At 31.6% G+C, this 27,471-nt stretch overlaps 1 protein-coding gene across 2 annotated transcripts; it reads right to left on the bottom strand.

Moving 5' to 3' along the window:
• Positions 1–26,490, bottom strand: LOC126736490 (flap endonuclease 1). 2 transcript variants are annotated; one of them, XM_050440865.1, is made up of 7 exons: positions 26,254–26,490; positions 13,692–13,936; positions 8,237–8,407; positions 8,014–8,181; positions 7,739–7,957; positions 434–518; positions 1–382 (listed from the first exon to the last, which is right to left on the bottom strand). In XM_050440865.1, the coding sequence occupies exons 1-7, from the start codon at positions 26,333–26,335 to the stop codon at positions 201–203; spliced, it is 1,152 nt and encodes a 383-aa protein (XP_050296822.1). In that variant the 5' UTR covers positions 26,336–26,490; the 3' UTR covers positions 1–200. The 2 variants fall into 2 exon arrangements, with proteins under 2 accessions (XP_050296822.1, XP_050296824.1); XM_050440867.1 differs by lacking the exon at positions 26,254–26,490 and adding an exon at positions 25,949–26,067.
• Between the last annotated feature and the right edge of the window lie 981 nt (positions 26,491–27,471).

Here is a 27,471-nt window from a genome sequence, read left to right as displayed (position 1 = left end):
TTTTAATTTTTAAAATCAATTTTTTTAATAATAAAAATAATCGTACTTGCAATATTCACTGTTTAAAAAAAATATTAGGACAAATTACGGACTAATTTTTTTTCATGAACATTTCCTAAAAAAAAATAATCTTAAATATTAGCCATCAATAGTTATTCATTCTTGAAACTTAATAATATACACACAACACTTATTTTCAGTTATTTAGCTCTTCCACGCCCTCGACCTCCACCTCCACTAGTTTTTCCACGTTTATTCGGCGTGTTTTTTCCCTTTTTATCTTCGATTTTACGTTTGGCAGGCGTAGTGCCTAGCACTGTGAAGAAACCGTCTAGACGAGCCTGCGTACTAGTACCTCGTGCTTTTTGAAGCTTTTTTATACCTGAAAGCATACTTATACAAGATCATATTATTTTTTAAACAAAATATTTACCATTTCTCACTCTTTCTTCACTGAAGCGCCTGAAACCGCACAGGAACTTGATCATGCCTTCCTCATCAGGTTCTCCCCATTTTAACTGAAACAGGTATAACTTAATGAGTATATAACTTATTTAACCAGGCCTAATTTCCTAATATTGCCAGATAATGTAAAGTTGTGGAATGTGTAATAGCCAATAAGACGTGTATAGACCATATTTTCATGAAAAGCAAAACAAGGTTTGAAAATAATTTGATTATACTAACCAGCTCGCTTTCCGGCCATCATTTTTTATTATTTAATGTTAACTTACAAAATAAGTTAAACAACGCATGCAACGAAACAAATATTATTAGATCTTTTAATGAAATTAACCATGAACAGCTTAAAAACTCAATACAATCTCAGAATAGGGATGAAATTCTATCATGTCGAGTCTCGGATACCGCCTCTGAAATGTTTATGAATACCATAAAAAAACACATACCTGCAGCAACAAATGTAAAAGCAATTTGAAATAAAAAAATTCGCCTTAAACCCTGGATCACTCCGAGCCTGCTAATATCAATTAGAAAAAGAAATGATGTTCAGAAATTATGCATTCGAAATCCTTGATCGATCTCCTAGATGAAAAATTTCGTTAGTTACAAAAGTTATAGAAATAAAATAAACTTATTAGAACTACCAAGGTTAACTACTATAAGCAACAATTAGAAAGTGCTAGGGGGTGAAAACCTGGGAGGACATTAGCAAATTAGCTACCAATAAATGAAAGATAAAATCTAATATTCCTTGTATTAAAAATACTAATAATCAAGAAATCACTGACCAGAAAGAGGTAGCCAATGAACTTAATATGTATTTTAGTTCTGTTGGTTCTACGCTAGCCAATAAGATACATAGGCCTAATAACGTCTATCCATGTTTTTGTCCCCTGTCACCGAAAATGAAATTGCTAATGCTCTTGCAACTTTGAAAGCAAAATCTTCTCCAGATGACTTTGGTGTTTCCAACCATGTTGTGAAATGAAATATAGAATTTTTGATTGTGCCCTTGGTACATATTGTGAATTTGATATTTACCAGTGGCGTTTTTTCTACTATATTTAAAAGAGCGGTAATTGTTCCCTTGCATAAAGGTGGAGATAGGAGAGAACCGGGTAATTATAGACCCATTGCACTAACTAGTCCTATCTGCAAAGTAATCGAGAAATTTATAAAAAACGGTTATGCAGTTTTTTATAATGCTCTGAATGAAGGATGCAATTTTATTACAGACTGTTTTAATAACCGTTGGAAGCCTCTGGCTGTCTTTTTGAATCTTACCAAGGTTTTTGACACTGTGGATCATCGCATCCGACTAAATAAATTATATAATATCAGTATTAGGGGAGGAGTAGAACGATTTTCCACATGTAGTTCCGAAAGTAAAAGTGGTATGTTTAAAAAAGTGGTAAAGGGGATTGTTGGGATGAAGCTTTCTTAAAGGCTGAAAGTGGAATGTGTAGTGTTCAAACATGGATGGATATTAACTAACTGACAGTAAATGTCAAAAAAACTAACTTTATGTGTTTTTCAATGAGTATAGTGGGATTACCAAGTAAGCATGTTCTTAGGATTCATACCCCAGATCGTAAAATCAATATTGACTGTGCTTGTTTTGGCAGCATCAAATCAACAAACAAAATTAAATACTTAGGTGTATTTTGACAATTATTTATGGCAGCATCATAGTGATTATGTTCAAAACTAACTAAAAAACCAATACATAAATTTTATGAGTTACGTAGTATACTCAGTAAAAAAATAATAAATTTGTACAAAGCACTAGCTGATTCATGCCTAAGGTATGGTATAAGATGTTGGGGAGCTGCCTACAATGAATCTTTAAAGAATATTAATATTGTACAGAAATATCTTTTAAAAGTTATTTTATTTAAATCCAGACTGTTTCCCTCCAATCTTTTATTTGAACAATCTGGAATACTTACTCTTACCCAACTTTATTTTAAAAATGTACTTACATTCTTAATTTGTAGTAACCTTTTAAAAAATTTTATTAGTCATAATGTTAATACTAGAGCAAATACACATCAACATCTAATAATACCCATCCCCCATTTTAGTATAGTTATGATATAATATAGTTCCCAAATTATTAAATATGTTGCCGGAACAATTTAAAAACAAAAAATATTATATTAAGGAAAAAGTCCATTCTGAAGTGGGGTCAATATAATATTGAAAAGTTAGTAGCGGAAGTCTTTTCTCCACAAATAAAATGCTAATCCTCTAATTTCAGGAGTGATGCATTTCGGCAAGTGTTCTTGCCATCATCAGACTCTTAAATAAATTACAAACAGTTTAAAAACATATACGAACATTTTTTCCTGACAGGTGACATAAAAAAATACAGAAAAAATTATAAAATTATAAAATACTTACAGAGTTACTTAACACACACACAAATTCTAAATAATAACAAATGATACTTGAATGGTACATTGCACGACATCTAGTGAACAGTTAAAATTACAACAAAATTGAACAATCTGAGATTAGCAGATTTCTACTTAGTACTGGGAGTGAGTGAGAGAGAACAATCGGACTGTAGTATTATAGGGTGTAAATAAACTAAATGTGTGTTAAATATGTTAATAAATCAAATCAAATGTTAGTGTTACTGTTAGGATTTAAGGAATTAAAGAAAGTGTTGCTCTCAAATTGAGTTTGCTCATTAATGTAAATGTAAACCGATGATTTGATGGCTTTATTTATTTCCAGGATTTCCAAAAGATCGAACCTTAACCCCTTCTGACAAAAGTGGAGCACCTTGGTATCCGCCCCAGGCTTGAACCAATAATATGATTATACGTCCAGTCCCAATAATATGATTGACGAAAGGGGAAGAGGTATTGGTTATAAATCTTTGGTGTTGAGAATTTTATCTTTGGTGTTGACTAGAGATTTAGAAAAATTATTCGAAGTCCTGAAACAAACACGCAATCGCTCATTGGAGTACCTTGACAAACTCTTGGCAACTTGATGGGATATGTTTCCAAAATATGATATGCTTCTGTAAATGACATCGGTTTTGTATATATGTGGCTTATTTAAATGTTTGTAAATATGTTAAAAATATGTACTCATGGATTAAAAATAACATAAATTCCATCAAGCGTGCCATTAACTTCCATTAAATTATAACTAGCTAGTATTTAATCAATTTAATATTTCTGAATTTGATAATATTATTTAAGCAGGTATGTTACTATTATTAGTCTTAGGTTGAAATTCATTATGAACTTATTATTGATTAGCTGAATGTGCATACACACAGACACATTATGTCCATTGCGTACATATTATATCATCATATTCATCACACTATCAAAAATTATTGAAAGATTAGTGAAAAAAAGGCTCCTATCATTTCCACTTAAATTTAAAATACTCACTCCTCAACAATTTGGATTTTTAAATAACAAATGCACAAATGTTGATATGTTTTCCCTTTTTAATAATGTATACTGTAGCTTAAACGACCAACATCCTACGGCAACAATCTTCTGTGATTTTTCTAAAGCTTTTGATTGCGTATACCATGATATCTTAATAAAAAAGTTGCAACACTACGGGTTTAGAGGTACGCCCCTCGAATGGTTTAAGTCATATCTCAATAACAGGAGTCAGTTTGTAAGAATTGATACTACAATGTCTTCTTGCAAGCCTATTGGCTTGCAAGAAGACATTGTAGAGATTTGTATTTTGTACATTGTACATTGTAGAATGTGGAGTGCCTCAAGGTTCAGTGCTTGGCCCTATTTTGTTTCTCATATTTATCAATGATATCGCTAGTCTGAATATTAAAGTAAGAACCTGCCTATTCGCGGATGATACTAGTTTTACCTGGAGCAATCCGGATATTGCCGAACTTCATAAAATCATATAACTTCTATCAAAGCATGGTGCGACTCTAATCTTATTTGCCTTAACATCTCCAACACTAAATTTTTGTCCTATAAAAATAATTTTCAATCTTTTGTACTAGATAACGCAACCATTGACGAAGCCGACTCAGTGAAATTTTTGGGGCTTACTGTTGACAAGTCGTGGGAACATGCACATTAACCCTTTAACAAGAAAATTAAGCTCCGCTTGTTTTGCGCTAAGATCAATTTCCAAGAAGCTTAGCCTCTCAACTTCTATAACAGTGTATTTTTCCCTCTTTGAATCACACCTTCGTTACGACCTTCCTTTTTGGGGTGTGTATAGTGTCACTCAATTTGACAAAATTTTCAGACTTCAAAAGAGAGCTTTGCGTTATACACTTAGACTTAATTATAGAGCTCATTGCCAGGATTTCTTTAACAAATTTAATATCCTAACTTTGCCGTCACTACTTATATATGAGCCCGTTTGTCTAATTCGCAAGCACGTTTCATCAAATTCAGATAGGCCGTCCCATAATTATCATCTCAGAAACGCGGAGTATGATTTATATCTGCCTACTCCACATTAAGAATTGGTAAAAAACTCTATATTGTACAAACAAAAAAAATGCACAATCATTTGCCATTGAACATCAAGTCCATCACATCTTTTCCTACTTTCCGTAAGGCATAAAAATCATTCCTACTGGAGAGGGTCTTTTACTCGGTAAACGATTTTTTTAATACTTAATTTTAACTTCACACACACAGACTGATTTATTGTTTTTATATGTACTGTTTTATGTAGCTAGTAGCTATGTAGTGTTTTGTTTATTTATTCATACTTTTGACCACATACAATTATTGATTTGTATAAGTTTGTATATTTGTTCTATTAGTTTTATTTTTCTGTGTTTTGTTTGTTTTTGTGTTTTACTTTAGTTATCAGCTTTGACTATAAATTGTAAGATTTTTTGACAATAAAGCGATGATTTATTCATTCATCCCATAATAATTGTAAATTAATATCGAATTGATTGATTGATTAAATAAACAATTCTTATAAATTTAATAAAGCGTAAACGATGACCTCGAACAAAGATCGGACACATCGATTGGTATTTTTAGTAGGGTAATTTTTTCATCAAAACCGTCTTCTAGAAGTGTCTGATGTAACATTAGCCAATACCGACTTTTTTTGAAAATGAAATCTTAGGAAAATTCTAGGCACACGTTATGCATAATGTAAAATATTAAAATTATTTTATTTGAAACATACTCAAAAACTAATAAGTATTACTGTTTTTTTTTTTGATATTTTTAAATAAACATTTCTGCGAAGCACATTAGCCGTGACCGATCGTCTTCTTAGGACAGCTAAACTAAGGGGTTTTATTTGGTATAAGTCTAATGGCGTAAGATCGGGGGATCGTGATGGTCATTCCATTTTTTATGTTCACTTACCGCTATTCAAACAATTATAACGACTGTTAAACTTCTTCAGTCAACAATTTACAGCGACCAGGCATTCTAAACTGAGGTTAAAAAGTTGTGTTGAAATGATTTTTGCTTAAATTCTCATTAACTAGTCCTAAATCTAAAATAAGTATGTTGTACTGAATATCTCTATAGGTAATTTTTTTATAATGTAAAATTTTGCAATGAATGTTTAATAAAGTTCCGTAATTTCAATACATATAGCACCGAAATATTCCGTTAACGAAATACACTGTCGGGTCAGGATTATGTTCCAGGAAGTTCTCTAAGTAAAGATTTAGTCTACGTTTGCTGGCTTGTTAAGAAGCCTAATGAATGTGGCAGTTTGTGTGTATTGTGAAACTGACATTTGGTCCTTGAAATATGATACAGCAAACTCTCATTTATTACAACTCTCGCCAAATGCAACGCAACACTTCTGTTTATTGCAATTTCCCCTTACTTGCTTCATCCCCACCAACCTGCAGTGTAGAGTAACTCCGACAAATCTAACACCAAAGTCGGAGTGGAGCGAGTTTGAATTGTTTGAATTAAACCAAGATTTACATTATGTAAATTAATGCAGGTCATATGAAATATCCCGTGCAAATTCATATATATTTTTAACAATACAGAAATATGCATGTTATATTATCGCTTTATTTCATTAAATTTATTAAAATTAATACGGATTAGGTTTCGCTAGTTTTGGCGCTGTTAAAGTGATGCGTCGACCAATCAAGTGCGACAGATGCGCTGTAGCGTTTTAATGAGAGGCAGAGTGGGGAGTCCCTCTCGAGTTGCGATAACTGAAAAAGATCGGATTCGGGGATATTGCAATAAACGAGTTTTTACTGTATAAATACGGGAAAAAGAAACCAGTTCATTTTCGATTAAATATTGCATAGACAATATACAAATTGTTGTGTGTAAAATAAGAAAGTTGGTATTGCCAATTTTTGCATTAAAAAAATGTAAAAAAAAATTTGAAAACACGACAGCATGTCATATGATTCATGTCTTCATGACTATAATGACCACCATATTGAAGATAATAACACAATTTTAGCAATAATAATGACAACAGTAAATAATAATAACAATAATTACTCAACAAACAACACCTCGACAATCACGGTAACAACAACGACAATTAATATTTAATAAAAAATATGTGACAGGGTAAAAGGTATTTACGTCAAAGTGTCAAAGCATTTGTTTCCAAAGCCTACTTAATAATATGTTAAAAAAAAAAGAAAAATTGCATTTTTCCTTTCAACTAACAAAAAAAATGTGACATGTGATACATCATTGAATTTGTAATAAAAAATGGAATCAGATACAGGGTGTACTTTCTTTTCGCGCCATATAAAAAAATTAAGTTGATGATGGTTTCTCGAAAACGAAACGTCGGATATAAAATTTAAAAGCGCCATCACGTACTACATCAAAAGTGTCAATGAGAAAGTGTCAATAGTTTTTTGATATCTTTTAAAATACAGCCAGGAAAAAATAAAATCGATATTGGCAAATTTCCGTTTTTTCCAAATATCTCAGCAGGCCATGGAAATTTTTGAAGTTTCTCAACGGCATGTAAATACGCTTCAAAGTGCACAACTTTTTCCTAATTTAACCGAAGCTGTATCTCCAACAGGTACCGAGATCCCCATGCTTAGGATCCTTATCTTGGACACCCTGTATTTCATTTGTACTACTTATCAACATACTAAAAAGCGATAGAATTATGCGAAGTTCTTTAAAAAAAAAAAACATTATTTTTCGAAGGTATCTGTAATAACTCTGAAAGGAGTATTTTTTTAAAATTAAAACACTTCTTTTTGCAAATTATCCAAATACCTTTACATTTTACTTGTAACTAAAATAGATGAACATATAAATAAAATTATTACCTCTATGGTCTCAGGATCTGTCACATCAGGATTCTCAAACAAATCTCTGGCTCCTTGAAAATTCCAGTTCTCTGGAGGGGGATACTTCTCCTTATCAACATTCTCTAGGATCTTTTCTATACTTCTGTGTTTAGTTATTAACTCTATTGACTTTTTGGGACCGATGCCTCTAATGGAGTCTGTGTAATCGCATCCCATTAATATACACAGATCTATAAACTGAAAATTTAGAAATTAGAAGCTATCTAATTATAGATTATTTCGCACAAGCATACTTCTTTTTGCGAAAGATTTAGTTCCTGTAAGACAGTCTTAAGGTGTATTTCTTGAATAGGCATTTTTCTAGCTTCGCTAAAGGTCAAGTGGCGCAAAACTACATCGGAACCAAAAGTTAAGGAATCCATATCCTCTGTTGCTGTTGCAAAGATTTTTCCTGCTTTTACCTAATACATTCTAATTGAAATAAAATTATACAAAAACGGAGTGTTAAATTTTTACCATGGCAGCACACTGGGCTTCAGCTTCACAAGGAGCCTCAATATATGGGACTCCCATTAACTTTAACAGATCCTTTGCTTCATCTGCATGTTGCCTTGTAACTTTGACTAACCTCTTATTAAACTTGTCAATTTCTGTTTGGTCCCCTGCCTCCATGGCTTTATCTAAGGACTAAATTAATCATTTAAAACAAAACTACTTACCACACAAACATTTTTATGATTATAAATATAAGGTTACTCAAAAGTCCCGCATAAAATTCATATTTCTTTAACGGTTTTTTATTTTAGCAAAACGGTGCAACACGAAAAACACTTTTAAAGTTTGTGCCGTAAAGCCTATTAAAATTACTAAATAATGTATAAATTTTGATTACGTATTCATATTATTTGAATCGTAAATCGGCAAGTTCTAATGACCTCGAGACTAGTTTTCTTATTAAGAGAGGTAGTAATTTAAAGTAAACACAAAATAGGCATACCAGATCTGTCCATTTTTTTTAAATTTCTTATCTCCTTAGTAATTCCACTGTAGCATTCACTATTAATAGTTCAAGTGTTAAGGTGGTATCAGTCAGAAGTTTGGTGTTACTTTATTTTGTAAAAAAATGGTTTTGTTGAAATGACATCAGATTGAAATTTTAATGATGCTTGGATATGATGATAAAATAAGAAGTCAAGCAGAACTTTGTGTGTTATTAAATAGGATATTTGCAAAATATTCTGATATAGAAAATATTGGATATATAGGATAATAGGATAGAGTAATTGAAAAAGTAGTGAATTGTGTTAAATGAACCAAGGCATATTTTGACATGAACCATAAAACAAAATGCTCAGGAGATATGGTTGAGCAGACGAGGCTGTAACCGAAAAACAAGATTTTATGAAAATTCTCTAACAAAACATCAGAGTCTAATCAAAAAAAGCAATACTAGAAGGCTCCTGTGACATTTTCGATTGTAATTAAGATGAGAAGGAAAATTAAACTTTAGAAAAAATACAAAAACTTTGCGTGAAAAGTGCAGATCTCCAGAAATCTCACTTAATAAGCTTCAACCAGTACTTCTTTTAAAAAAGTAGAATTGATTATTAAAACATCCGTTGCTCCCGAGAGACGTAAATACAATTTCCCGGTAAGCAAAAAATCTATCTGATTCCCAGGCGGCTACATACTTCAGCACCAGTTGGCAGTCTTTCAAGTGAACTTTTAAGATCTTTGCAGAAGCTGTTATTTTCAGAAATGTTATATCAGTCAAAAGAAATAGTCTTAACCCAGATTCCAAAGAGCTTTATTTTTTACATGATAAGCTTAAACTACATAATTTGCATTAAGTTTTTTAAGGCATACCTAAAATTGGGAAGATCCTCGGTAGGTAAACGTATGAAAAAATATTCAAAGCTAGAAATAGATTACGCTCTTATTAAACTCAATTTTGAATAAAATATGTTTTTTTAAAATCGTTGTTGGAAAACCGATTTTTCCGATAATAAATCGCGTTATAGATTTCGATAATCGGCGTCTTTGCCGATATACCCATATCAGTTGGTTACTAAAAAATACAGAAGACTATAATACTTTTAAATAATTCCAGTCACAAACCAAAAGATTATTGATGGTACTCACTATCAATCTGAAATTAATGATATTGAGCATGATATTCTAATTAAATATCATCAATAGTAGGAAGGAAAAAAGTAACAGAGGATGGTGCTGAAATATGCAGGTTGTTCTCACAATTTTTTTCAACCTGTAGTTTGTACAAAATTAGTTATTAAAACAAAAATTAAAAATCTCTGTCTAAATAAAAATAAATCACTTTCTAAAATTGTTAAGTGCAGAATGCTTTGAGGCGTTTTACGTAAAAGTTGCCACATCATGTCATATACCGGGTGGTGCGTCGCCGAGCGGAACATAGGAAATCCCATGTAAATTTTAAGGGGATCAATTATTGGCTTCCATGTACATTTTACAAAAAAAATGCAGTGGCGAAGCGTGAATTTTTTTTTCGGGAAGACAAACAATAAAACTCGTTAATTAGAAAAAATTGTGTATTCAATATTATTCACTTTAATGAAATAGGGAAAGAAAGCGCATGAAATATTAATTCAGAGAAAAAAATTATGCAGTGATATAAAACAGAAAAAAAAAATAATAGATAGCATAAAAATAAATACTACTTACAAAATACATAACTAAAATACAATTGCTAATATCGAACAGTCGTTCATAAATAACCACTAAAATATCCACTAAAAAAACTCTTTTCTAAATTTCTATACACCCAAAAATAAAAATACTACTAATTATTAAATTATAATAGTACGCGCCCGCACCAAATGCCAAATGCAATTCATCAAAATTCAGTTTCATCAAAATTTTTCATTTCAGATTCAACAAAACAAAACTGAAGATGTATTGTAGCCGACCAGATTAAGCGTGTCCGTAAACAATAACCTTCAATAGCATAATAAAATAGCTGGTCGACTTCGATAGACAAAAGCTCGAATGTCTTTCCCGCGAGTAAATTTCGCAGACGTTATAGGCTGAATTCTGATGCGGCCGGACCTCTGTCGCCTGCTTGATGCGTTTTTGGTTCGATTAGATGCTCCGAATTTCGAAAGACAAATATCAATGTGTCTTCCTGGGGCTCGTATACAATAATTTAGTGTCAGCCCTGCATTTTTACTTTCATCGGTGCGGCAGGCGGGGCGCGCCTTGGATTAATCATGTTTAGATACTATATAATAATAGTAAGGAGAGCGACTACGTCCTGTGTTAATTTTTTATTAATTTTAATTCAACAATTACATGAAATAAATTACATGATAAATTAATGACAAACAACTTGATAATTTTGGGTAGACAGTGTCTACCTTGTCTACTCGTACGCTTCGCCACTGAAAAAATGTAGGATTTTTGAAGAGACCAACCGGGCAAACCCTCGTGCAAAGTTAAAAAAAATGTTAATAAGCGAATCTTGAATTATTCAATTAAATGTAATTGCAAAATTACCAAATTTTCGGTTCAGGTCAAACCAGACACCAGCAAACAATTTGTTATAAGGCTTTGTCAAATCTGACGTACAGCCGAATACAAGAAATGTTTTTTTTTCATTTTATCAATCTCACAACCATACATTCAAAGTAAGACATTAACATTACTTTTTTATCTAAACTTTTATTTAATATAACGATGAAGTTAAACCAATAACAAGTATTATTATCGATTATTAAAAAAATAATTTTATCATACTTAGAACTTAATTAAACCAATAGCAGTATCTGAAATATTTTCAATTTATTTTCCCATCAAGCCTATCTGGTCCATTTCAACCATTAAACCTATTGTTAGTAAATTCGAGTCCAAAGACATTGCAATAAATAATTGTAAATGTTTAACGCAGAAGATCGAAAATAGATCCGAAAAAAGATAGAACAGTACTCTTAATATTTTACTAAGTGTGGAAAAATAAAATAAAATAAAATAAAATACAATAACTTTTTTAAAAATAATAGAGAATTACATAAAAACATCAATTAATCAAATGTTCAAACAACCCCCCATTAACAGCTAAACAATATCCTAACCGATCATAAAATTCATTTCTAACGTTACAAGTTGATATTGGGAAATTTTATTACATTCTAACGAAATTGCGTTTTGTAACTGGTTTAGATTCTCAAATTTTACACTTTTATAAATGACACTTTTTAAATTACCCCACAAAAAGAAGTCATTCGGTGAAAGATCAGGTGACCTGGCTGGCCAAAGTATCCGGTACCGTGGACCAATAATATTGCCGTTAGAAGCATTTTCCAAGCACTCTCTAACCATACGGGCATTATGGGCCGGGCAACCATCCATTTGGTACCAGATCATTTGATCTTCCTGAACAACTTCTTCCAAGGCGGGTCCAATTTGATTTTGAAATAGGTCCAAATAGGTTTCAGCTGTTAGGTTATAGTCCATAAAAAAAGGTCCAATGAAATGGTGTCCGATAATTCCCACGAGTACATTTGTTTTTTGGGGATATTGTGTCCGACTATGAACAATATGGGCTGTTCATTTTCTTGGCTCCAATACCGGCAATTCTGAACATTTGGTTCATTGTTCATTCACCAGTAAAACAAATATTTCTTAAAAAATTCCTATCATTATTTGCTCTTTCCATCACTTCAAAACAAAATGCCATTCTTCGCTCTTCATCTCCTTCCTGCAGCTCTTGATGTTTTTCGAATTTATACGAATAATATTTGTGTTTTTTAAAGTGCGCAATACCGTTGTATGATGTTTATTTACCTCTTGTCCAAGAACCCTCGTACTAACCCTCTTGTTTTCCTCCACACTCAGTCGAATATTAAGATATCTGTTCTCTCTTTCTTCGGCTCTATTTTCGATATCCTGAGTTGAACATTTACGGTTATTTATTACGGTACCTTTGGACTCGAACTTATTGACAATACGTTTAATAGTTGAAATGGACGGAATGGGCTTGATGGGGAAATAAACTGAAAACATTTCAGATACTGCTCTAAAACTGTTTCCCGCATAATGCCACTATTATGGCTATTTTTTCGTCGATTGAATAATTCATACTTGTTTTCAAATATCGACTGTCACTGATTTATTGACACTTTTCCTCACGTCAGTGACAATATTTATTTTACTGGTTCCCGCTTGGTTTTACCTGAACCGAAAATTTGCTAATTTTGCAATTACATTGAATTGAATAATTCAAGATTCGCTTATTAAAATTTTTTGAAACTTTGTACAAGAGTTTGCCAGATTGGTCTCTTCAAAAAGTTATCTTACATTTTTTCTATAAAATGTACAGGGAAGCCAATCATTGACCCCCTTAAAATTTACATAAGTTTTCCTATGTTCCGCTCGGCGACGCACCACCCGGTATAGCTGAAATACATCTTTGCCAAGAGACGTTCGCACCAACCTTATTAAAGGGGTCTGGGACTTTTTTAACACACGGTATATCAAATTCGACAAGATGTCCCGCGAACTGTGGCGATTCCTTTATGAAAGTGGTTTTTATAAATTTTTGAAATTTCCGCAACGTGTGTGAAATTCTCAATATTTCGAAAAATATTAATTATTGTTAGAATACGCTTCAAACGCGATATTAAACATAATAAAAATGACGATTTTGATTTAAATAAATTCAGGTTTTTGACAATGTACCTCTTATTAATTGTCAAAAACTTCTTTAGCTTTTTCGCTGTCACTAGATATTTTACTGACTGTGATTTGAATCTATCTAAATTATAGTTATTACTAATGAAATAAACATTTACACTTAAGTTCTTATTAGGGATATACACAGTTCTGTGGAATAAAGCTTAAGTATCATTGTAAAATCAGGAGGATATTTTTGAACTAATTTTTGTTCTGTTTCTATCTCTATATGTAGAAAGAGCATACATACACTAATATTTCATACCTTTTGAGCTTCAGCTCTCCTTTCCATTCTCTTATTCAATTCGCCACCTTTTAACTCTGGTGGCTTACCGTCAAAGACGTATACAGGTTTAATGCCGTGTTCCAGTAGTCTGATTGTGCGGTAAAAAGTTCCAACTAAGTGAGAGGTTGTCTCACCATCCTCTGTTGTTAGTTGTGCCCCTTCTGCTCTGACAGCTATGAGGAACTGGTAAAGGGACATAGAGGCATCAATAGCGACTTTTCGTCCTGAAAATATGTGCTGTTAAAAAAAGTACAACAAAGAAAAGAAAATTAACACATTATTTTACTAACCAAATTTTACTCTAACTATTGTGGCTATGAAAAATATTAATGTTTTTGATAATATTAAATATCTTGAAAGGCTAGAATTAGCCTTGCGATGGAACTATGGGCCGTTTATTTGCTTGCAACATCTCTGATGCAATGATGCCAAATGCTTATGTAGAAATGGAAAAAAACACTTTATAATATCATAAAAAATTGTCACTTATTTTGACAGGAGCAAAATAATACTATTCCTGTTTAATAAAATATGAATAATTTTTTTTCATAAAGTATGATCAGATACTCAATAAAGAAGTCAATATTCAAAGTTAAATGAATATAGATAACGTCCCTATATTAGAGAAAAAGGCAACAATATCGCAACGCCGCTCGATCTCATTGTTGATTCCACCGACACAAGTAATCTTTACCAGTGACGTCGTCAAAAAATATTTACATGATAAATATTTATTAATAATAGATTATGCGTTAAATTATAAACAATATTACCGTTTATGAACTATTTATGCGTTTTTTACCGTACTTCATTAGAGTAAAAGTACTTATCTAATAAAAAGCATTTTTATGAAAATTAAATACTTTATTGATTCTATTATATTATATTGATACTATTATAGATTTCTTAAAAAGTTTTATTATTCTACGTTTATGACGACGGTTGTCCCTTGATATAATGTTATGACAATATCGGTATTTAATTGTAAAAAGATCGGCTTAAATCGCCTTTTTCCCATGATGCGGCACAAACAGCACAAGTTTTTACTATCGTTAACAATTCACAAAAACACTGAAATGACTCAACCTTTTTTCCTTTTTCAACCTGTTTGTCAAGATGACATCAGCTTTTGCCTGCGGTGTTGCCATTTCAAATTTTTTATAAGCGGTTTTAGGAATAAGAATGGTAATATATTTTTTTTACTTTGAAGATGTTATTTTTGCGCGTAGAATAACATATATCTATTTCTTTATTTTTAATCCAAAATGTAACATCAATAAGTTAAATTAAAATTGATATATGTGTTGATATATAGCTGAAAATTTCCTCTTTTGAAATTGTATCTAAACTTGAGAACAGAAAATCGATGAATATGTTTATAAAGAAAACACCCCCGTTGCCCCTGCGCACATGTTGAACTCAAACAAAGATGTTATTTACTAATTCGAGCCTTTTAATTTTCTAAGATCTATTCAAACAGAAATTATAGCATTTTAAAGTAAACACTAATATATTTTAAATTAAAGGCGCCTATAATAAAAGTGACTATTGTACTGTTAATAAATAATTTTAGAAATGCTGCTTAATTTTTCGGTTTTGTTTTCGTTTTTTGTTGATCTATAACATCTTATATCTGTATATCCCCCTCATCAAACTCTGAACACAAACCACTGGCAGTGGCTGATTAAATGCATCAGTACTCTACAGAAATAAGTGATTTTTTTAAGGTCAATACACTAATTTGAAGTAAAATGTTTTAGAAGATTTTGTGTGAAAAATAAATGTTAGACAACAAGAAATTGACTTTACAAGAAAATTGAGTCTTAAAAGCAAAGCTATTTGATTTATATATTAACTCAAAGACTTGTAGAATATCAACACAGAAGTTTAGATATAATAAAGTACAAGAGAAGACAAGAAAAAGTTAGCCTTAGAGCTATTTCATTAATTACAAATATTTCTATATAAAAACACCCATTCTGTAATTCAATTGAATTCATTTATTCGCCATTTGGTCACAATGCACGATATAGAGCTTGTTGTTTTAACAATAAGTACAAAGAAAAAATAAAATAATATACTAACATCTGGTAAAAGCAGTTCATTAATGCCATAAAGTGTGGTTTTCAATAAAATATTTTTTTTTATCTCAGACCTAAATTTAAGTAAATTTTTTATTAATCTGACTCTGAAGGCAAACAATTAAAACTTTTTTAGGGCAGGATAAAAGCAAACTTCATAAAATAGTTATTATTTATCACTAATCAATTTATCGAAGTTTTTTGAAAAATGTGTTGGTATATTTCCAACTATTAAAATAGTATAAAAAGTAGAAATATTAGTATTAAATTATAGTGACTGTCAAAAGTCGAATCTCATGAAACAAGGCCTAATAAGCAGTGTCATCTCCTGCATTAGGTTATTTGGTCAATGTCAACTAACAAATATTTCCAGAAACATAAATATAATGTATATTTTTATCATTTTCCTCTAAATTTAATTTCTTTTTATTATTATTTATTTTAAGCATATAAACTCGTTGATCAATTACTTGAAAAGTGCTCGGAGATCTCCGTGTGGTTTCGATCGTTGGTATCGAGCCGCAGGCAATTAGAAATTACCCCATGACTTTAAAGGGAGTCAACTTTACCGAACTTTTACGATCTTTTGCGAGCCAAGCATATAATCCAATGACATTTTTACCATTTTCAGTTGACGAAGTGACTAACGTCATAAAAAAAACTACATAACTGGAAAGCTCCAGGCCAGATCACGACCAAAATTACTGGATTAAGAAATTGTGGTCAACACATCAACAATCAACCAACCTTCTAAACGACGTGTTTATGACTCCTCAGAGATTCTCCAATTTTTAACAGAAGGTACCACTTACCTGTTATCCAAGGATTGCCAAAATACTCAAGATCCGGCTAAATATCCGCCAATAACATGCTTACCCACACTCTATCAACTAATACATCTTGCATTACAGAAGGTATTTACAGACATTGTGACCAAAATAGTATCATAGCGACTCAACAGACAGGATGTACCGGAGGTGCCATGGGGTGTAAAGAACAGCTAATTATCGACTGTTATTATTTTGCAACCAGGCATTTAACAACAAGAGAAACCTTTTCGCAGCACACATTGACTACCGAAAAGCTTTTGATGCAGTTCCACATAAATGGGTTATCAATGTACTTAAATTGTATAAAATAGATAACCACATAATTTCCTTTTTAGAATTTGCTATGGCATCGTGGCGAACATCAATAAAACTTCAGGTGCCTAATGGTAACTGCATTGGAACTAATATGATTCCTATTTGTAGGGGTATATTCCAGGGAGATTCCTTAAGTCCACTTTGGTTCTGCCTTGCCATGAACCCGCTATCTAGCCAACTTAATTCAACTAGGTACGGATTTGGCCTAAAAAAGGATAATAGAGAACTAACAAGAGTAAATCATCTACTTTATATGGATGACTTAAAAATTCTTGCAGCAACACGAAATCAACTAGATCAGATGCTTAAAATAGTGGAAAAATTCTCTGATATGATATAGGAAATTCTCTGATATGATATAGGAATGACCTTTGGACTGGATAAATACCGAACTGTAAACATTATTAAGGGTAAACTACAACCAGGTGACTTTCAAACAGAAAACGGTCACATAATTAATGCTATGGACGAAGAAGAATCCTACAAATATCTAGGAATAAAACAGGCGCAAAGAATAGACAGAACTATAAAGAACGAGCTGACTACTAAGTTCACTACAAGAATGCGACGACTTCTTAAAACAAGTCTTAACAGCAGAAACTTATTTAAAGCTATTAATAATATGGAGTCAGTTCATTAACCTACTTTTTTGGTATTATAGGATTGCGTAAAATGGACATCGAAAATTTGCAAAGAAAAGCTAGAACACTCCTAACGAAAGCCAACAAGCATCATCCGCGGAGTGCCGTTGAACGAACTAGGCTACCTTGACATATGGGAGGAAGAGGAATGACCAACATAGAGCAGCAGCTAACTTAGCAAATTAGTAACTTGCGTTCCTTTTTCTTAAGAAAGGCTGAAACATCACATATTCATCGTGCCGTATCCGTATGTGAAGCAGACGACTCAACACCACTTAAACTACAGGAGCTTGAGGTACCCATATACCATCGCAACAATGGAAGGAACAATAGAAAGCACTACATGGAAGGCATGTTCACGAGGTTCAACAAGAGTATGTCAACATAGCGGCGTCGAACTACTGGTTGACTGCGGGACAGCTTTTCCCGGAAACTGAAGGGTTCCTTGTGGCTATCCAAGATCAAGTAATACCAACAAGAAATTATTTAAAGTTTGTCGTAGGTGACCCAACGGTACAAAGTGACAGATGTAGGTATGGATGTGAGACAACGGAGTCTATTCAGCATGTCACCGGTGGATGTCAAACTTTTGCACCAACCGAATATAAAGAACGACATGATCTAATTGCAAAGATACTGCATTAATAGCTCGCAGAAAAACTAAACCTCTTATTGACAGCCAAGGTACTATATAATGATTATAAGCCGAAACCAGTTTTTAAAAATGAGCAACACAAATTGTATTGGGATCGCACTGTACAGACCGACGAGTAAGTAACAATAGGCCTGACCTAATCCTAATCGATAAAATTTCTAGGAAGACAACCCTTATTGATGTAGCTATTCCCAATAATAACAACCTAAGAGCAAAACATAATGAAACGATTGTTAAGTACAGGGATCTAGAACACCAGATACGAAGACAATGGGAAATGAGAGAAGTGCGGACAGTTCCAATTATTGTGTCAACAACAGGAATAATAACCAAAGATCCTGATGGAAAACATGAAATTGCTCAACCTTAAGAAAAGCATCTATAAGCTGATGCAGTCGACGCTATTATCCACATCTCGAATCGTCAGAAAGTTCATTGGAAACGCAGATAACATCAACTAGTTTAAAAAACATATCATGTACTTTTAGTCTAAGTTTATTATTTGTAAATAAAACTAAAAAACAGAGTCTGATAACATGGAAAGGACTCCACCAGAGCTTCATCCTTCTGATATCTGAGATATCTGGGAAAAGTGAACGATCACCGTTCCCCAGGGGGGAGTGCGATTGCCGTTTGGCATGAAATCTGATAATAATAATATCCTCTATTTGCCAGCAAATTCGTATACAGGAGGACAAAGCAACGTCGTACAATGGAGGATCTAGCTCCTATGGGATAGAATTGATAGAGGCAATAGCCATATATAAACAAAATAACAAAATTTAAAATAAATATAAACATCTAACATAAGTGACAATTATTATCTAAAAGTAAAATTATAAAAACATTTAATCTGCAATCAGTGGTAAACAGCTTTTTTAAATTGGACTGTAGATTCAATGCTCCTAATATCAGCAGGTAGCATTCTATAAGACCTGATGGCCATATAATGAGAACCCCTTCCATAATAGACTAGATTATGCAATGGAATATGCAGACCGTTTCTATGTTGTGTAATCATAGTCACATCCTCAGAGTACATTGGCCTATTCTTAACAAACAAATTATTGTGTTTTTTCACGAATAACACCAAGGAAGAAAAGTATAAAGGAGGGAAGAGTGAGTATTTTTAGTCTGCTGAAGTAAGGTCTACAGGAAGTTCTGTAGGTCAGGCCCAATAAACAACGAATGATACGCTTTCGCATTTTAAATATATCTAGAGGTCCTCTTGCTGATTACCAAAAACAGATACCATATTGTAAGATTGACTGTATCTGTCCAAAATAAAATACCTAGGCGAAGAGATATCTCAGACACTACATCCAATCTTCTAACTAATCCACACAAGCTAGCTAATCTGGAATAAGGGTTTATAGTATGTTTCTCCCAATTTAAATTGGGGTCAATGTGTATTCCTAAGAATTTAATATTAAGATCTTGTATCTACATGTAAGACTGTCAAAAATCAATAAAGATTATATTTTGTTGGGTATCACATCACTATTATAGTAAATATCAATTAAGAACATAAAATTTCATACACTTTATTATTGAACACAAAAAAAATCGGCTTAGAAGTTCATATTAAGAAGAAATATGAACTTCAAAATGAAATCTTTAACGATACTTTTCATTATATTTAATTTAATCTAAGCCCAATAAATCTTAAATACAATCAATAATTTACTTGAGGTATAACAAAAAAAATTTTATGTACCAAGGAGCTGAGGTTTTATCTATCGACCTCTGAGCTCATTTCTTGTTTTCAATATCCTACCTAACTTTATTTTTCCTTTTATTGTAATTGAAAAGAACGAGAATAAAGCTATTTATTAAATAAAAGGAGCAACGTTTTTTTTTAACCAACATTTCGGCAGTTAAATCTACTATCGTTATCAAAAGCTAAATTAAATTAAATTAAATTAAATATGTAAAACTACTTATATTTTTTGGCTTCTGACAAAAGAACTATTTAATGTACTCAGAACTGAATGGATAATGTTTAACTATGAAAATGTTCTGTTAAAGTTGCCTTTTTTACCGTAAACAAATATTTTAAACCTAAACAGATTTTGGTGTAGTCCGGTTATAATTACTAGTATATTTGGTAATATTATTTATTGATAGAATAGAAGAATACATTAATTTTAATATTACTTTTACAAATTTAATCTAAGTTAATTTAATTTGGGTTTTAATAATGGGCTCTCGAATTTATTGCTAAATTATTATTGTATTCTAAATTGCTGTGTCCTGACAAGTCACTTGTGAGTTATGGACACAAACACTAACTTTGTAACAATACTGTAGAATTTTAAGTCATATATTTGAAATCATCAATTAATTTTAAGAATGCCCTGGTACCTCTCTTTTTAGCAATGTACTTGATGTTTATTAAAATCAACCTCCAAGTAGCTATGCATTTATCTTTATTTAACATATAATCTGTCATCAACTTTATTAATAAATTCATTCAAACTTCATTCAAAACTTTCTGTGTGGGGGTACTCATTGTTGGAAGTAACTGCAACCTTTGAAAAGAAATTATAAAAATTGCATTTGTAATTAATAATAATAACCATAATATCTTTTAAGTAAAATTTACAATGAGTAAATAATCAATCGCAAAGTTGAAGCTCACTTCCTGATCTACCCAACTTCATTAAAAGTTGAAATGTTTCTTTGCAAACAGTTTCAAGATTTTTACGATGAATTCGTTTGAAAATGACAACATAAAAAAAATTAGGTAGAATGTTTAAAAAAAAATCATTAAAATTAAAAATGTTTTTTTTATATAACTAGTCTTGAGAACCCAATATGCTATGTTTACCACATAGAAAATAATCAACTTGCAATTAGAGTGAACTGTTTGGATCTTGTAGTTACTGCAGTGTCCAGACATTTATCTTCATGTAATTAATAGGTTTCATTACCAGAAATACTAAACACTATAGAAAAATCCTTATTCTTATACCCAATTTTAGGGCCGAGCCGTGCCGGGGGTGCAAGGTATTAAGCAATTTTTCATTGAATAAAGTAATGTCTGATTTTTGTGCCAATTCTAAAAAAAATATTTGTTGATTTAGATGGCTGATGGTCGGAAGGGGCTTTCTGGTTCCCAATACCGAAAAAGGAAGCTAGAAAAGGAGGAATATGACAGGCGGTTAGCAGGTTCGTTAAAAAAGTTTTTTGCGTCATCAACGAACCCACAACCAGCACAACCTCAACCTTCAACAAGCCAAAGGCCGGATGTTCAACCTTTGACGTCAACTGAAGCCGATGCCGATGTAGAACCAAATGATGGAGATCAACAATAATCAGGAGATGAACTAAAACAAGATGATCACTCGACGAAATACAGCCAGCAAATACGCAAACTGAGAACATTGAAGCTATTCAGGTAAATGAAGAACGATTTAAAGATCCAGCATATCGGCCCGAAATATTAACGGATAATATTAGATTATTGATTTTAGGAATAGGACCTGTTCAAATTAAAAATATTAATTATTCCATTAATCATTTAAATAGGTGTTAAATGAAAAAGTTCCTAGAACCTGGCCTTTTTACTCAAAATCTAAAGATTCAGTGTACTGTTTTCCTTGTAAATTATTTCAAGTTTCTGATAATAGTTTTAATGAGGGGAATGGCTATAGTGACTGGCGATATTTATCTCGGACTTTAGAAAGACACGAAACCAGTAAGGGGCATTTTGAAAGTGTTAAGAAATGATTTGAATTGAAAAAATCAATAGAAAAAGGTTTAACTGTGGACTCTATCAATCAAAATCTATTTCAAATGGAAAAAAAAGATGGACTTCGATTTTAGAGAGAATAATATTTGTTATCCAGTTTTTAGCTGGACAAAATTTAGCTTTTAGGGGTAATAGTCAAAAACTATTTGATAAGGGTAACGGTAATTTTCTGAAATTAATTGAGACTATTGCAAAATTTGATTCTGTAATGGCCGAACATATTGATAGAGTCCAAAAAGACGGGAACAAAATGCTGCATTATTTGGAAGATAAAATACAAAATGAATTGATTTTTTTAATAGGAGAAAAAGTAAAAAAGTGTATTGTTGAATGTTTAAAATTATGCAAATATTTCTCAATCATTCTTGACTGTACACCTGACGTTAGTCACCAAGAACCAATTTCCATTATTGTTAGATTCGTTTTTATTGATGATTGTTCTAAAAGTATAGAAATTCGAGAACATTTTTTAGGATTTTGTAAAGTTACAAACACTACTGGTCAGGAGTTAACAGATTTTTTATTAAATTATTTAAAAGAACTGGATATTGATATTGCCGATATGAGAGGTCAGGGCAATGACAACGGAGCAAACATGAAAGGCAAGCACAATGGCCTACAAAAAAAAAATTTCAATATTAATCCTAGAGCCTTTTTTGTACCCTGTGCCGCCCATAGTTTAAATTTAGTAGTTAATGATGCAGCAAAAAGCTCTCTAGAAGTAACTAATTTTTTTTAGCATTATTCAGGAAATATATGTCTCTTTTTCGGCCTCAAGTTACAGATGGAATGCTCTCTTAAAAGAGCTGCCCAGGCTAACACCAAAGGCCTTATCGGATACCCGCTGGGAAAACAGTATTGAGGCAATAAAAACTCTTAGATTTGAGTTAGAAAAAGAGTATGATTCTCTGTTTACGCTTTTTAATGATGAAAGCAGAGATAATGAAACAAAGAATATTGCAATGTCCCTAATAAATAAAATAAAATCATTTGAATTTATTTGTTCGTTAGTTATTTGGTACAACATTTTGGCAAAAATTAATATAGTAAGCAAAACACTGCAAGAGTCTAATGTTATTTTACCAGAAGCTGTACAGATGCTAAAAGAAATCAAATTATTTTTGACACAAATGAGATCGGAAAACGGGTTTTTCTAATAATAATGACCCGAAATAATGACCTATTGTAAGAATTTAGAAGCTAAATTAACTGACCCTGAAACAAAAAATATGGACATAAATGGATTGGACCTCTATAATGAAATCGACATCTTATCAATTTACATTAATGATAGAAATATTTTCTCGGCCAAAGAAATATTAATATATCTGGTTGCTAACGATTTGAAAGGCATATTTCCAAATTTATTCGTAGCTTTAAGAATATTTTTAACAATGCCAGTCACTGAAGCTCATGAGCTCATGAACTCTCATTTTCCAAACTAAAATTAATAAAAAACTACTTAAGATCCACAATGAGTGAATCAAGACTATCAAATTTATCAATAATAAGTATTGAGGAAGACATTGTTTCTAATTGTTTCTAGATGTTACCTACCTAATTAGGGAATCTGCCCATATAAAAAGGCAAGAAAAGTAAATGTTAGCATTTAATCCAGGGTTCTAATTACTTTTTTTTAATTTCTTTAAATTAGTATGTAAGTAAAATATATTTACTTTAGGTGTTTAGATTGATGTAATTACATATTAACATAGAAATACTTATATAAGTAAATAATATATGCTTTTATGTATATTTTTTGTATAGATAATATTGATATATTGATTAATATATGTGTGTTTGGAATTTAATTCAATATGATTTTTTTATTACATCCTTTTTTTTAAATGTTGTACTTTGGTAAGAGCATTTTTTAAAACACTTTTTATAAAAATCACTGCAGAAGGGGCGGCAAAATTAGCTCTTGCACCCGGGCGGCAAATACCCTAGGCTCTCTTCCCTATATTTCTAGTAAAGATCTCAATTCTAATAGTATGTTAGCTTTAATAATAAAAAACTGTCCTACAATAAATTTATTCAATGTTAAGTTTTCTAAAATATTTAAAATAAGATAATACAACAACAAATATTACCTATTTTTTAATATTTTTATATTGAGTTCCTCTTATATTCCAAAATTATATCTAAGAGTGAGAATGTATGATGCTGCATTTGGAGCTAGATTTACTTACTTCCCTGCATCTGCAATTTTAGAAAATGTCTTTTGGTTTCAATTTTAGTTTTGTTTGTTATCTAATTTTTATTTTTACTTACCTTTGCAATTCTGTTTTAAAAATACTAGTGTTACAGCCTTTACATGTAATTAGTACTCTGTGGATTATTGTGAAACTTAAAAAATAAGTAAAATAAATAAAGACCTATCTATTGCAATTTCCCCAATTGCTAATGTCATAAAGCTTGCTCATCACAGAACTCAACTAAAGAACTAGGATGTTGTGACATTTGAATTAACAACAAAATAATATCCCATTGCCCCTTCTAAGAAGGATATTAATAAGAAAGTTCCTAAATTAATTTATCTAAGAAATTAAATATTTAAAGATCTTGCAGTGCCTATGAAGAGTGCTAACACCTTTAGAAGTTTTAAATGATTAATCAGAAAACTCTTAAAAAGCAAAGAATTTTATAGCTTGTATGGGTATTTTGAAGATGGCTGGAAGTAAACTTTCTTCCTCTTTTTACATATATGTTACATTTATGTTGTAACATATTAAAGAAAATTTTGTGTACTTTGAACTTCTTATTTTGATGATGTGTGTATATGTAGTTTCAAATTTTTAACTTTGTATTGTTACTTTTTAATCAGTGTTGTATATTTACTAGGCTTTATCTACAAATAATACATATTTATGATAATAAAGTATGTTTTGAATTTCAACTGGATTAATCTTACTTTATAGATTTTTAGGAGTAACTTGCTAAAATAGTTCATGTTCTCGAAGCAAATTGACAGATAAAATTCAAAATAAAAATAAAAGCACAATGTTAAAGTCACAAAAAGGAAGTCTAATATATGGATTACACATGTTTTAGTGTGTATTAGGGTATGAGCAGATCTCCTAAAAAAATGCTAAAGCTGTCGAAAATCTTAAAGTATTAAAAAATACTGCAAAAGCAAATGACACAAATTGTGTATAATTTTAAGTCATAATTTAAATAAACTTGACTTGTGTAAGAGTGCTTTGTTTGTTGACACTAATATATGAATAGATAAACCCATCATGTATTTGTTTTTTAAACTCCTCTGCTACAGGGGTGAACAAGAAAGCTCATCTAGTGTGACTATTGACCATAATGATGAGTTCAAGATGTTTTTTGAATTATTGGTTATTCAGTCTCATCCTAGAACATTTATATATTTATTCATCATTAGTGTCAACAAGTTAAGTACTACATATTACCAAAATTAAGAGATAAAAATGGCAAATACATAAAAAATGTAAGAAAACTATGACTGACAAAAATTATTTAAGTCTATAATTACTCAAAATTAATAATACAACTAGAAATAACACACAACATAAAACATAAAATAAGTAAACTACAGGAGGTTAAGAAAGCTGAAGTGGAGCAAATCTTCAAATGAGAAAGGCTTTCTTTATTGGGTACTGCTTAATCTTGACCTTAAATGCAATAATGGCAGATTCATAACAGAGACAGGCACATTCAGACACATTGAAAAACTGTAGTGCACCAACCAAAAAACTTGGGTGTTTTTTCAGTTTTGGTTTGTGCACTTAGTAGCGAGACTATGAAAAGTTTGTAGTATTTCCTAACAGTCATAAACATCTTAATAATTTGTATGAAAGTTCCTTCACATGTGCCTCCTGGGTCAAATTTATTATAATACATAATAAATTGTACTTAAAGGATAATATGGTTTTCCTTTTGTATGTTGATAAAAAAAACTGCTAAAAATTACAAAAATTGTGGAAATACCTATCAGGAAACCAATTGGTACACTAGGGGTGATGCAAACAGAAAGTCAAGAAGTTCTAAAAAATTGTTTGTGAGGGACTATGCACAACACAAAAACATACATTTCTTGAGTGTTAAAGTGTTGTCTGCTGTGTCCTTTAGATAAAACAGTGCCACCTAGACGAGTGCGCTGATATGTGATTTTACTGTCAATAGAAGTAATAATTTCTCAATTGGATCCAAGATTAACTGAGAGCATCATACTGTTGTTAACAACTGACACTCCAGGTCTTATTTTTCTAGAGCTTATCCAGTTCCTTACTTACCAAAGTAACTCTTTATATCTGTTTCTTTGATGCACTGCGGGGCGATATCAGCAAGCAGTTTTGTTAAATTTAAAATTCCCATGACGGCTTTAATTAACTATCCGATTTTTTAAGAAAAAAAAAAGAAATATATCTTTCAAAAGAGGAAAAAATTCGAAAGCCCGATGACCACAACTTTCGGTTTGCACGGTGTTTTGGTTCTATTTGGGTTTGGCGCCTAAATTAAATAAGTGACATTTGACATACATGATGTTGACATGATTTTTAATTGACAGTTGAAGATTTAAGCCATATTTTAGCAAAAAAAAGGCTATAAGCGACTTTAAGACATCTCATTCGAGCGATCAAGTCATGACTTCACCGTAAAAGGCGCTTTAAGTGTTTGATCAATTTTCTTATATTTTTGTAGATTTGAGAAGCATTATATTTCTTAGTATCAGTTTTAATTTATTTACTATTGGTGTATATGAGACACTTAAGACATCCAAACCAAATAAAAATGCAGAAAAGAATAAATTAAGAGAGGGAATATATTTTCAAAAAATACAGTGAAGAACGTAAAGTTGAGGTTGCACGGATATTTTTTTAAATTGATTTTTGATTAGTTTGTGTTTATTTTTGTGGAAAAATAATATTAGTGAGGTTATGTTTACGCCAGTAACTTTTTTGTTTATTGTATTTCCTCTTGGGCAAATGTCTGCTTTTTATAAACGTTTTCAGGGCAAAATTAATTTGTATTTTGTTACGATCTAGATCTGATTTTAAAAATCTATAAGATTGGATTTAGACTCAAATAGGTGTTTTCATGGTTAAGGTCAGTCTTCAAAACGAATACAATACCGATGACGTCATTCGAGCGCAACCATATGATGACGTAACGCTTAAAGGTGGGTCCAGACTTGAACATTTTAGCCCGAACGAACAGAAAGAGCTGAGCGAGCAAAGCCGAATTCGCTAAGTGTGGACTTGCGCCCGAGCCGAATCTAACGAGCCGGAACGTTTTCCGGAGCTTGTCGGTAAATCGGAAATGCTCAAAGAGGTTTATTGTTCGCCGAATTATTCAGTTGACGGAATTAATATAGTTCGCGCGGTTCGCAGCATTCGAGTTGTCTGTGTGTTTTGAAGGTACGGAAAAAATAAGAAAGAGTTATTTAGTTTTATTATTTAAATAATAATTTGATAATGGAGTGAAATAGGGAAGCATGTTTAAAATTAATT

The sequence above is a fragment of the Anthonomus grandis genome, chromosome 5 (genome assembly GCF_022605725.1).
Source record: "Anthonomus grandis grandis chromosome 5, icAntGran1.3, whole genome shotgun sequence".
Lineage (NCBI taxonomy): Eukaryota > Metazoa > Arthropoda > Insecta > Coleoptera > Curculionidae > Anthonomus > Anthonomus grandis.
The sequence above is the reverse complement of the archived record's forward strand: the minus strand, read 5'-3'. Positions and strand labels throughout refer to the sequence as shown.

Bases quoted from the DNA above. Each gene is read 5' to 3' on its own strand.
- LOC126736490 (XM_050440865.1), bottom strand. From the start codon at position 26,335: ATGGGAATTTTAAATTTAACAAAACTGCTTGCTGATATCGCCCCGCAG. The intron at 8,408-13,691 runs GTATGAAATATT...TGATTAATTTAG, and splicing joins GGAGAGCTGAAGCTCAAAAG to TCCTTAGATAAAGCCATGGA. The intron at 383-433 runs GTAAATATTTTG...GTATGCTTTCAG, and splicing joins TGAAGAAAGAGTGAGAAATG to GTATAAAAAAGCTTCAAAAA.